General features: G+C 37.0%; 1 protein-coding gene across 1 annotated transcript; it reads right to left on the bottom strand.

Annotated features, from left to right (window-relative positions):
- On the bottom strand, positions 1-2,140 carry LOC115924667 (ankyrin repeat domain-containing protein 50-like). The gene is made up of 2 exons (XM_030987389.1): positions 479-2,140; positions 1-21 (listed from the first exon to the last, which is right to left on the bottom strand). Exons 1-2 carry the CDS (start codon positions 2,138-2,140, stop codon positions 1-3), a joined length of 1,683 nt encoding a protein of 560 aa, XP_030843249.1.
- Positions 2,141-11,537: the final 9,397 nt, after the last annotated feature.

The raw sequence follows: 11,537 nt of genomic DNA, 5'->3' as shown, positions 1-11,537 counted from the left end.
TTAACGATCTTTGTTGCTTCTCTATTTAAGAGATAGTCATGTATATCCAGATGGCCGCCATTAAAAGCAAGGCGTGAAGGTGTCCAGTAATCATTTGCATGTCTCCACAGGTCTGCCCCTTTACTAACAAGGTATTTTACAATATCAAAATGACCCTTAAGTGATGCTATGTGAAGAGCTGTAAACCCATCTCTATCACCAATTTCAATGCCTGCTCCTTTGTTCACGATATACTCGACGACTTCAAGATGGCCTTCTTGAGAAGCATAATAATAATAATAATAATAAATTTAATTTATATAGCGCTTAATACAATAATATAAGACAAGGGTGTCTTGTAGTTGTTGTCACATATGTCAAGCTGTGCCCCTTTCCTAACAAGGTATTTGACAATATCAAGATGACCCTTGAATGATGCAATGTGAAGAGCTGTAACCCCATCTTTATCACCAATTTCAATGCCTGCTCCTTTGTTCACGATATACTCGACGACTTCAAGATGTCCTTCTTGAGATGCATAAGACAAGGGTGTCCTGTCGTTATTGTTACATTTGTCAAGCTGTGCCCCTTTCCTAAGAAGGCATTTGACAATATCAAGATGACCCTTGAATGATGCGTTGTGAAGAGCTGTACCCCCATCTTGATTACAGCTATCAATATTTGATCCTACGTTCAGTAAGACCTCGACAATACCCAGATGACCTCTTTCTGTTGCAAGACTCAAGGGTGATGTCCCGTTCTTGAGTGCTTTGTCAACCTCCACCCCTTCGTTAACGAAAACTTTTACAATATCAAGGTGTCCCCCGAATGAAGCCAAACTAAGCGCGGTCCAACCATCGTCAGTGCTCCTATCCAGCTCTGCTCCTTGACTGGTTAGATATTTTACTCCATCAATATTACCAGTTTGTGATGCAGTATGCAGAGCTGTATATCCACGTTTACCACACGTGTTAATGTTGGCTCCTTCTGTCAAAAGGTACTCTGCAATGTCAAGACGGCCACCGTCTAAGGCAAGATGTAGAGGTGTCCAGTAATCATTAGCAAGTCTCCCCAAGTCTGACCCTTTGCTAACGAGGTATTTGACAATATCAAGATGACCCTTGAGGGATGCACTGTGAAGAGCTGTAAACCCATCTTTATTACCAATTTCAAGGCCTGCTCCTTTGTTCACGATATACTCGACGATTTCAATATGGCCTTTTTGAGAAGCACAAAACAAGGGTGTCCTTTCGGTTTTGTCACATTTGTCAAGATGTGCCCCTTTGCTAATGAGATGATGCACTATTTCAACGTGTCCATTGGACGCTGCAATGTGGAGTGCTGTTAGCCCGTCTCGGTTACAGTCATCAATATTTGCTCCTACGTTCAGTAAGACTTCGACAATACCCAAATGGCCTTTTTCTGTTGCAAGACACAATGGTGTCATCCCGTTCCTGAGTGCTTTGTCAACCTCTACCCCTTCGTTAACGAGAACTTTGACAATGTCAAGGTGTCCCCTAAATGAAGCCAGACTAAGCGCGGTCCAACCATCCTCAGTGATCTTATCTTGCTCTGCTCCTTGACTAGTTAGATATTTCACTCCATCAATATTACCAGTTTGTGATGCAGCATGTAGAGCTGTACATCCACCTTCACCACACGAGTTAATGTTGGCTCCTTCTGTCAAAAGGTACTCTGCAAGGTCAAGATGGCCACCATTTAATGCAAGGTGTAGAGGTGTCCAATAATCATTAGCAAGTCTCTCCAGCTCTGCCCCTTTACTAACAAGGTATTTGACAATGTCAACATGACCCTCGAATGATGCTATGTGAAGAGCTGTAAACCCATCTTTGTCGCCAATTTTAATATCTGCTCCTTCGTTCACTAACAGCTCTACCACATGAAGATGGCCTTTCTTTGAACATAAATGAACCGATGTCTGTAGGTTAGCATCGATTACATTCACCTTTGCTCCATGATTGGTTAGGCATTTAACCGTTTGCAAATGTCCGTTTGCCGAAGCAATGTGAAGGGGTGTCTTGCCAGATGCATCCGAGCAGTTTACATCAACTCCTCTCGAATCCTCGGACTTGTCTTCTGAGTCGATTAATGATTGTATCTTCTGGACGTCTCCTATTGCCGCTGCAGAAAACAGCGCCATGTTAAACGTAATTCACACCTACAATGTTTTCCTCATGATATTACCGTGCTTTCCTAACATCATGATATTTGATATTGAAGTACTGTGTAAATAAGCACGTATCCTTTAGTATCGATGATCTTTGGACTATTCTGAGTGTCACATGGATTGTACTCGGCTTAGTGGCGATACTCACATATAACAATAATCAATCAGAAAACGAGTTGTAGTTTGATGGTATGAATTTTAATTGAACAATAAAACGAGATATAACAGACGTTCACACGTAATCAACGTTGACAAACCGAAACTGAATCGAATCGTAGGTTACTAAGAGGGTCGAATTACATTAACACTGTCATAAACTAGACCATTGTTCGTTTAACACTTTGGAGACGACGGGCTTCTACAGCAGCCGAGCGAGTTGTTAAGTCTGTGACGACGGGCTTCTACAGAAGCCGAGACATATCCCTAATATGTTGACAAAGTTGTCCAGCTTATTATTAGCTATTATGTGCTAAAGTTCTTTGAATTATTATTTAGATATATTCATTTATCTCATCTATTAAAAAAATAATATAGTTACGTAGAAAAAAAATCGAGAAAAAAAGATATCATTTCAGCTTTACTCTAAGTTAGTGTTCGGATGGAAAAAAAGGCCCGAAATACCCGTACAGCTGAAGACGGACGCGTACGCGCGCGTCCGTTCTATATTCTTGCCAGGATTCTGGCTTGACGCTACTTCCAAGTTCCGTATGCACACTTCCCCTTTTCAGATATTCGTATTACGGGTCGTATTATCAGTTCGATTTCGACCCTGATTACTTTTTTTATATATATCTACCCTACCGGTGTGGCATTTTCTTCATCATATACTATTTAAATCTAAGCCTTATCGATGTAGGGTATTTATATGACAATACGCTGTTCATTTTATAAACTTGACCAATTTAGCGAATCATTCATGTATGGACCTCTTTTATGAAAGGCTTATCCCCCACCCTAAGAGGAACAAAAGATTGTAAAGAAGTAACTAGTCTGGAAGTTTACCGTTTTGAAAGAAGAGGATGTAAGCCTAAACGTAGGTCAATAGGTCAATCTACATGACAATACAAACAACCACTCTAACTTATATACCTTAACTAGGGCATTTAACCATTTTAGAGCAGGTATGAGTAAAATATCTTGATCAACCTAAATCAAGCCGGTCTTGGTTTGAGCGGGCATATGAAATGTTGAAATGTTATGTTCTGAAAAACGACCCCTTACTCTTATCATATCACTCTTGTCTTGAGCAACTTCGGCGGTAAAGCCACGAATATGAGACTTTTCCGGCGCAAAGATGCTACCATTGTTGAAGAAAAAAAATGCAAGGCAACATAAAATCAAGTTTTCTGGCAATGAAGAAAAGCGAGTGCACGATGAAGAAAATAATTTTTATTATCATTACTATTTTATTACAATATTGTGAGCATCATCATCATCATTTCATGTACAGGTTTACATGTCCATGCCATCTACAGAACTAATCATGAAACGAGGATCAAAGTTTTATTGACACGATATGTTAAACGAGAACACAGATGGAGACGAAGACAAATAAATTGAATTCTCACGTTGTGTGCACTTCTTTCTTTATTGTTTCATAACATATAATGAATTACTATATTTTCAATATCATTTATTTTCGAATAAATAAAAGACTACCAAGACTACGGCGATTAACTCCTTATTAGCCACACCCTTTCAACAACAAACAAAAACAACGCGATGCGGAAATAAAACACACTGAAGCACAATTCCAATTTCACAAAATTCCTGACGCATTCAGAGAGGGAGGGGGAGGAGGGAGACAGTGAGGCAGAGAGACAGACATAGACAGACAGAGATAGATAGATAAATAAATAGAAAGAGATAGAGAGAGACAGAGAGATGATTGTGATAAATTATGATTTTGTTGTAATCTCTGTCATTGATTTAGCTCTGTCCATTAGAAACAAAACAAATCAAATATGCGTACAAAAATTCAATAAATATTTTATTGATACAGCAACCTCATATCAAAATAGGGTTCAAAGAAATATATAGATAGAGAAAAAATAAACAAAATTAAGCGGGAGGCAAAAACTAAAACAAAATGAATATTTCAAATTATGAGAAACGAAGTCGAAAGCATTCAAAGTAAATCTTATTTTTGTTTTCGAGAATAAAACAATGTTCATCTCAAAATTCATTTCCCAAATAGTCCTATATTTGATTTGCACATTTAAAAAAAGGGCATTTAGTGTAGATCATGGCATAATGTTGGTCAGAATATAGTTACAAAATGTGTCGAAAACCCACGTAAAACCACGAAGGCTTAGGCCTATTATTTATGGCTCGGTTGATAATCGTCCGAGCTTTAGACGACAATCATTGACAATGGGGAAATGAATGGAGGTATCGACCGATCTGCGCGTGCGACGGTGCTTACGCAATTTGTATTGTGAGTGTATTGAAAAGGAAAGACGTGAAGCTTCAACAAAATAAGACGGCAATTCCCCTAAAAATTGGTATTGTAAAATGTAAAAAGTTGGTACATGTATTTTTTGCATGCAATGTTCAATTCTCCTTATTCATAAACCTCATTGCACAGCTCAGCAGCATTTCAAGTTCCATTTGGAGACATGCCAGAGTCCTCAGCAGCACTAAACGTCCGACCATGGCGGTACAAGGGTCTGAATTTCAGACTATTACTTAGGTTGTTGCAATCTCTTATGTCGATCTGACAATTAATGGTTGTTATTTCCCACAAAAGCCATTTTCAAACCCTTTCGTTTTGAGGGAAGTTCTTAATAAGTATTTTCCTTTCGAACGCCGTTGGAATTTAACCTTTTCATTTGTTTGACCTGCAAATGGGAGGTAGTACCTTAAACAAGATTAAATTTATCCTCAATATACGGTGTTGGCAAAGATGAATTTATCCTCATTTTTAGCTGCTTTAAACGAAGCTTGGCAAAGATGAATTCATCCTCATCTAATTGTGTTAACAAGAATTAATTTATCCTTATTTTACTGTCTAAACGAGGATTAATTTATCCACATATAGCTGTTAGATGAAGATGAATTTATCCTCATTTAATTGTGTTAACGAAGATTAATTATCCTTATTTTACTCTGTGAACGAAAATTCATTTATCCTCCTTTTAGCTGTTAATGAAGATTAATTTAACCTCAATTAATTGTGTTAATCCAGATTAATTCATCCTCATTTAGCTGTAAACGAAGATGAATTCATCGTTATTTAACTGTGCTAACGAAAAAAAAAATCCTTATTTTACTGTGTGAACGAAGATGAATTAATTCTCATTTAGCTGTTAACGAAGATGAATTCATCCTTATTTTACTGTGTGAAGGAAGATTAATCTATCCTCATTTAGCTGTTAACGAAGATTGATTTATCCTTATATGATTGTGTTAACGAAAATCAATTTATCCTTATTTAACTGTGTTAACGAAGATGAATTTATCCTTTTTTTACTGTGTGAACAAAGATGAATTTATCCTCATTTAGCTGTTAACGAAGATTAATATTTCCTCATGTAGCTGTTAAATGAAGATGATTTTTGCGTTTGCCGGTTGTTGCCCTCCTACTCCCACCTGCCTCCGGAATACCTGACTTAGAAAGCAACAGGAGCTCATCGAAGCCTCATTGTTTTCATCATCGTAAACAAAATATGTTTAATCAAATACCTGTGGTTCCTTCTGGATACTTTCAAATGTTGAATTTATTTTATTTGATGTGATTTGAGTTAATGCTAATTTATTTCCATATACATGTACATCACTTCTATAGTTACAATCCTGTCAATGTTTAGAATTTTTATTAGATTTCTGTGTTTGATTGATTGATTTACCAACAGCAAATAAGTACCATGCATTTCATACAACGATTTATACAAGAAGACAAAATATTGGTTGGTAAAAGGGGCTAGATAATATTATATTTGCCAGCCGATCCTAACGCATTCGACTAAACAATGTAATTTGTACAAGTAACCTTCGGGAAAAAAAAGGAATGTACCATTACAATCGATACTAAAAATAGATTTCTTTAACAATGTCTTACAAGATACAAACTTATAATATCAAATATAATTTTTGTACATATACGGACTATTTGCATAGATTTTGTATTTATGATTTCATCAACAAATGTGTTGTAACAGAATCTGACATTAGCAGGTAATCTATTCCAAAAAAAATATTTACCACAAAAGACAATTCTAATAGACCTTGTGTCGTTTTAAATTTTGAAGGCGTATAATTGTCCACTTTCTGTTTGCCTTGTGGAGTAGCTTTATTCTAGAATATTACAGTAATTTATCAAAATATGAGGAAACATATTATTTAAAAGAGCAAACATGAAAGTAGAGATTGTTAAATCATCCATATTATACAAAGTTAGGATTCGCAATCTTTTAAGTAGGGGAGCCGTAGGAGTTCTCCACTTTCTAAATGCACAAAAAGCACGAACTGCCATAATGATATATACATGTAAAAGAAGAGAAAATAGTGGTTGGTAAAAGGGGCAAGATAATAGCATATGTGCTAGTCGATTCAAACGCCTTACAGCTGGTTTTCTGTACAGGTAACCTTTAGAACAAAAAAGGAATTTAACATTATACAATCGATACTAAAACAAAAAAATACTTTAACAATGTCGTACAAGATACAAACTGATAATATGAAATAGAAATTTTGTATATATACAGAATATTTGCATGGATTTTAAATCTATGATTTGTTCAACAAATGTGTTGTAACAGAATCTGACATTAATAGGTAATCAAGTAACTACATGTAGGTTATGTGTAATTTTATCCACGATTTTATATACTAATGTCAAGTACGCCTAGGAACAAAATGTCGTAAATCTAAATAACACTCTAACTGTCTTCCTTAAACACTGATTTACACAACGAATATGACTATTCCATGATATATGTCTATCATAGGTGGAAACATCAACCTCTTTGATATCCTATCAAGCTATTTCCAGTTTACCAATTATACATATTTTAACTCATACTACTTATCAACATGAAATAAGTCTTTATTGAATTAGTTGTAAGTTTGTCAGCAATGCACCAATTTTTCTGTGTGTTGTAAATTACATCATCCACATTAATTCCACCCTCGTCAGCTGGAAAACTATGAATTATGTTAAAATCATTTGCAAATTAACAGCAATAAATTGAAATAATCAGTTAATGATGGCAGATCATTTATATAGTTAAAAACAGAGTTGGCCCTAGTACTGATCCTTGTGGAACACTACATCTTATCTTATTCCATTCAAACAACTGTTGACCACATTGAACAATATGAGATCTGCTACTGAGATAGTCCTTAAACCATGCAAGAGGTAACCTCGAGTGGCATTATAAGAGAGCTTAGCTAGTAGTATTATGATTAAATGTGTCAAAATTGCTTTCTTAAAATCGATGAATATTCCAACAGTGAATCTCACTTCTTCGTTCTTTTAAAAGCAATCTTGATGCAGCGAAGCAGATAATACGAGGGTAAGCGTCTACACAATAGGTATAATGTACTCCAAATTGAATAAGGTTTACGCAATATTGGGGAATAATATACCCGACAAACATGCATATATCCTCTTTAACTAATGTTTAGTCACTGTTATAGGCCCGAATTGTGCTAATATTTAAACCTGACGCTGGATTCAGACTTTTGTCCATAAAAGCAGGTTCAAAAAGGAAGTAGGTCTGTCATTCTAAGTTTTCTTTTTAACGTGATTTTTATAGCCTGAATATGGCTTAAATAAATCAGGGGAATACGACCTTAAAGTATACCTTTATTATTCTTCGAGCAAATTCAATGGTTGTGTTTTTAAACCAAATGACAGATAGCTGAATTATTAGTGGCGGACTACAACAACCATAAAGTGCTGTTTTTATAGGTTGTCCAAATAACGAGCCATAGACCCTGGATTAAAGGGTGATATGGAACAGATTAAGTCTGTTTTCTAATCACTGGTGTCTGTGTCATCATCTTCCATTTGATCCTTCCAAAGATCAGCCGACATTGTGCTCTCAAACGCATAGTCCTCACATAGCTCTTGACAATCCCCACGATTCATGCGTTTGAACGCCTTAGCCAGGTCCCCAAGGTTCTGAATCTTCTTTTGACTCTCAGCAAGAACGAGTAGTTCTTCAGTCGGATTATTGCACTGCCCCAGTGATTGTATGTAGTCTTGAAGTTCAAGCTGATTGGCAAGACCCCTCCAGTCATCAAAAACTGGGCTTTCTCTGTTCAACCGGCAACGCAGCTCTCGCTGTAGCATAGGAGGTACTATGGAAGCAATTGCAACAGGAGCATGGGCAACAGTATTTCCTTGAGGATTATTCCCTTGGGGATTGTTGATGACCATCTCTCGGACGTAGATATTGACGTTCCCAGAACGCTGGTGCACTGGATCTGCTGAAGGTCCAGAAACCAATTCTTGGACGATGTTTGCCGGAAATTCTGGTGGGGCTAAGACTCCCATTGTCTCATCTGCTGCAGACGCTAATGAATAGTCGGGCATTGTCGATGATGTCGGAGCTTAAAACAAATTCAAACAAAATGATGATATGTCGTAAATCAATAACATCGTTCAAATTTCAGAAGAGCGTGTAAAGGAAATATGCGTATATCATAATATGTGCTTCCAAAGTACTTAATATATTATTAACCCAGTTAAGTTCCAGCAACTATTTCAGATAGCCTACCCACTTATTACACATGGGTCGAGAGTAACATATATTTAGATTACTATTTTGCCAAAGGATTTCGTTCGGTACTATCTGTAACATAAAATTAAATGTCAGTAACTATTCATCTAAAAATTTACAATAGATTGAGGAGATGAAATAAATTTTAGGGAGGTGCAATTGACTTTTTTGTTGTTACAGAGCCCAGAACACGACTTTATCTTTCAGCTCTTACCAATTGCTCCTGGCTCTGTTACTTGGTAGGCATGTGTGACTTGGGAGGCATGTCCACAAGGCAGTGACTCCTTCGATGATGGAGTCAACGGCCTAGGTCTTGTAAAGACATCAGTATGACTACTTCCGTCTGAAATAAAGCAACGTAAAAAAAAAAGGTTTTAGAAAATGATTACACCAGACTCCGACCTGTGCTGTAAAGAACTCTGACTGATCCGTTATCTTTCGCAAGTCGACCCTTTGAAATATATTGTATTGGTTTGGTTTATTGACATGATTGAGATAAAAACATGGAACATGTAGCGAAGAGATGAACTTGCTCAATTAAAGAGTAATATTATACGGTATGAAATAGATTGATAATACATTAAAGGATAATGAAAACAAAGGCCAATTTCAAGAATATAGGCGGCTGTAGCAGTTCTAATGTCCCTTCCCCTTCCCCAAAAGAAGCACATGTAGAAACGAATGCTAGAAGACCCCCATCTCCTGCTACCCCACCCCTCCTGCCCCCTAAAAAAACGTAAAAACATTACATGTATTCCTCCAGAACCGCTCCTGATGTGACATAGTCTTACCCTTTGTGTCTGCAGACTGAAGTGATGTTGAACCTATCGTTTCAAGATGATGCTCGCTTCTTGTCTGCTCTTCGTGAAGCTGAGGTGCTGAAAATGCAATAATCAATCAAAATCAAATCAGAATAGCACAAACACATGGTTATTTGTTCGATTTCGTTCCAATCGTCTCTTTACAATAAGGAAATTGTTTCATATAACAAGTTCGCCGAAATTCCACTGAATGCGGGTTATTTTTACACTCGTTTTCACCCATGAAGGTTTCTTGAAACGATGCCCTGCATATGAAAAGGTTTGTGTATGAAAAAACAAAAAAGGGAAAAATAGTATTAATATTTGTTTTTAAATCTTACATTTGGATATTCTCCGTCCTACATCAGTTGGCTCAGCTTTGCCTTTGGACGATGCAGATCCTTTCGGAGTTGATTGGGTAACTGGATTCTCATCGGGGACATCTAAATTGTGAATACATGATATCAAAGAGATGAGAAGCGATTAGCCTAAAATGATACTTTTTCGAAATAGGAGTATTAAACTTGCCATGGTTCTTTTGCTACCCTAAATGAAATATTTAGCATTGCACGTAAACAAATTGTACATTAAACATATATATATATATATATATATACCTACAGGCTGGACCAGTATAAACGCACTAGCATATTTCCAATGATGTGGGGTGAAATTCACTGGTACCAGCGGTGTAGAATCTGTTCACATGAACAAATAGTGCCAGGATCGACAAAACTGGTAGAGAGTTAATTTTTTGTTTTGGGGATCATTTCGTTCAGTTTCATTAAAAATGCGTAACAAAATTCGTGTAAACTCGCGTCTTTCTCAGTACACAAGTCATTACAAATTATCTCAAATGAAAGAAATAATGTTATTGGAGTGTTATGTTTGGGTTTATTGTGCAGATATGTTACAGCTTGTTCGAAGCTCAGGCAAATAATCATTCCTGAAACTGCACAAGAATACTATATTCTCTGCCAGCACTGCCAGTGAGAGTTTTTAAGCCACACCTCCCCCAAAAAGGAATTCATTGATATTACCTTTGTACCATACTGTAAAGCCGATTTCCTTCGTAATTTTTTGCTTCAAGATGAGAGTGACGAGAACTCCGGATACTATTTTTTCACGTCGCTGAAGAATGAACGGCATCCGATGGGTCGTCATGTCAAAGAAAGCACATTCTTCAAGTTCCTAAGGAAATCAGAGATAACCATAAATTATTAGCGTATTATAGCCCCACTACACTACTTATAGCTACTTGCGCCCTCTATATAGCAAACAATACCTAAACGGTGACAGTTGGTCCCCCATGGTCCCCTTTTTCTTATGTTAAATGAGAGCTGATTTGAGGAGATAACCACCTGTCAGTGACCATGCAGGGAGGTCTAATCAATCCTTGCCAAACTAGTGTGGATAGGCTTAAGGTATTGGATTACACACTGTTGGCAAATAGACCATGAGATAGCGATGCGCAATGAACAGTACGCTAAGGCAGAAATTTCATCAGTTCGATCAGTCTCGCTTTTAGAAAGCTCTAGCCCGTGTCTTTGGTAATGTGGAAAATTATATATTAGGCCATGCAGAATGGCGATCGTTTGTCAGGATAATTTCCTTCGGGGGAAACAACAAAATAATTTCTTGCCTTGTTTGACACCTCGTCTTCGTTTTCCTGATGTCGGACAAATAGGGGTCCCTTTCCCCAATATACACAGTACTGCTCACCAGGAAAGGCTACCTGGTAGTCTTGTATGGTATCCTGCAAAAGGTTGAATATATGAATTAGCATTGATAGAATGATAATGACAATGACAATAATGATAATGATAATTGAAACAAATAACG

Source organism: Strongylocentrotus purpuratus, unplaced genomic scaffold, assembly GCF_000002235.5.
Source record: "Strongylocentrotus purpuratus isolate Spur 01 unplaced genomic scaffold, Spur_5.0 spur5_scaffold_16, whole genome shotgun sequence".
Taxonomy (NCBI): domain Eukaryota; kingdom Metazoa; phylum Echinodermata; class Echinoidea; order Camarodonta; family Strongylocentrotidae; genus Strongylocentrotus; species Strongylocentrotus purpuratus.
This window is presented reverse-complemented; position numbering and strand designations above follow the sequence as displayed.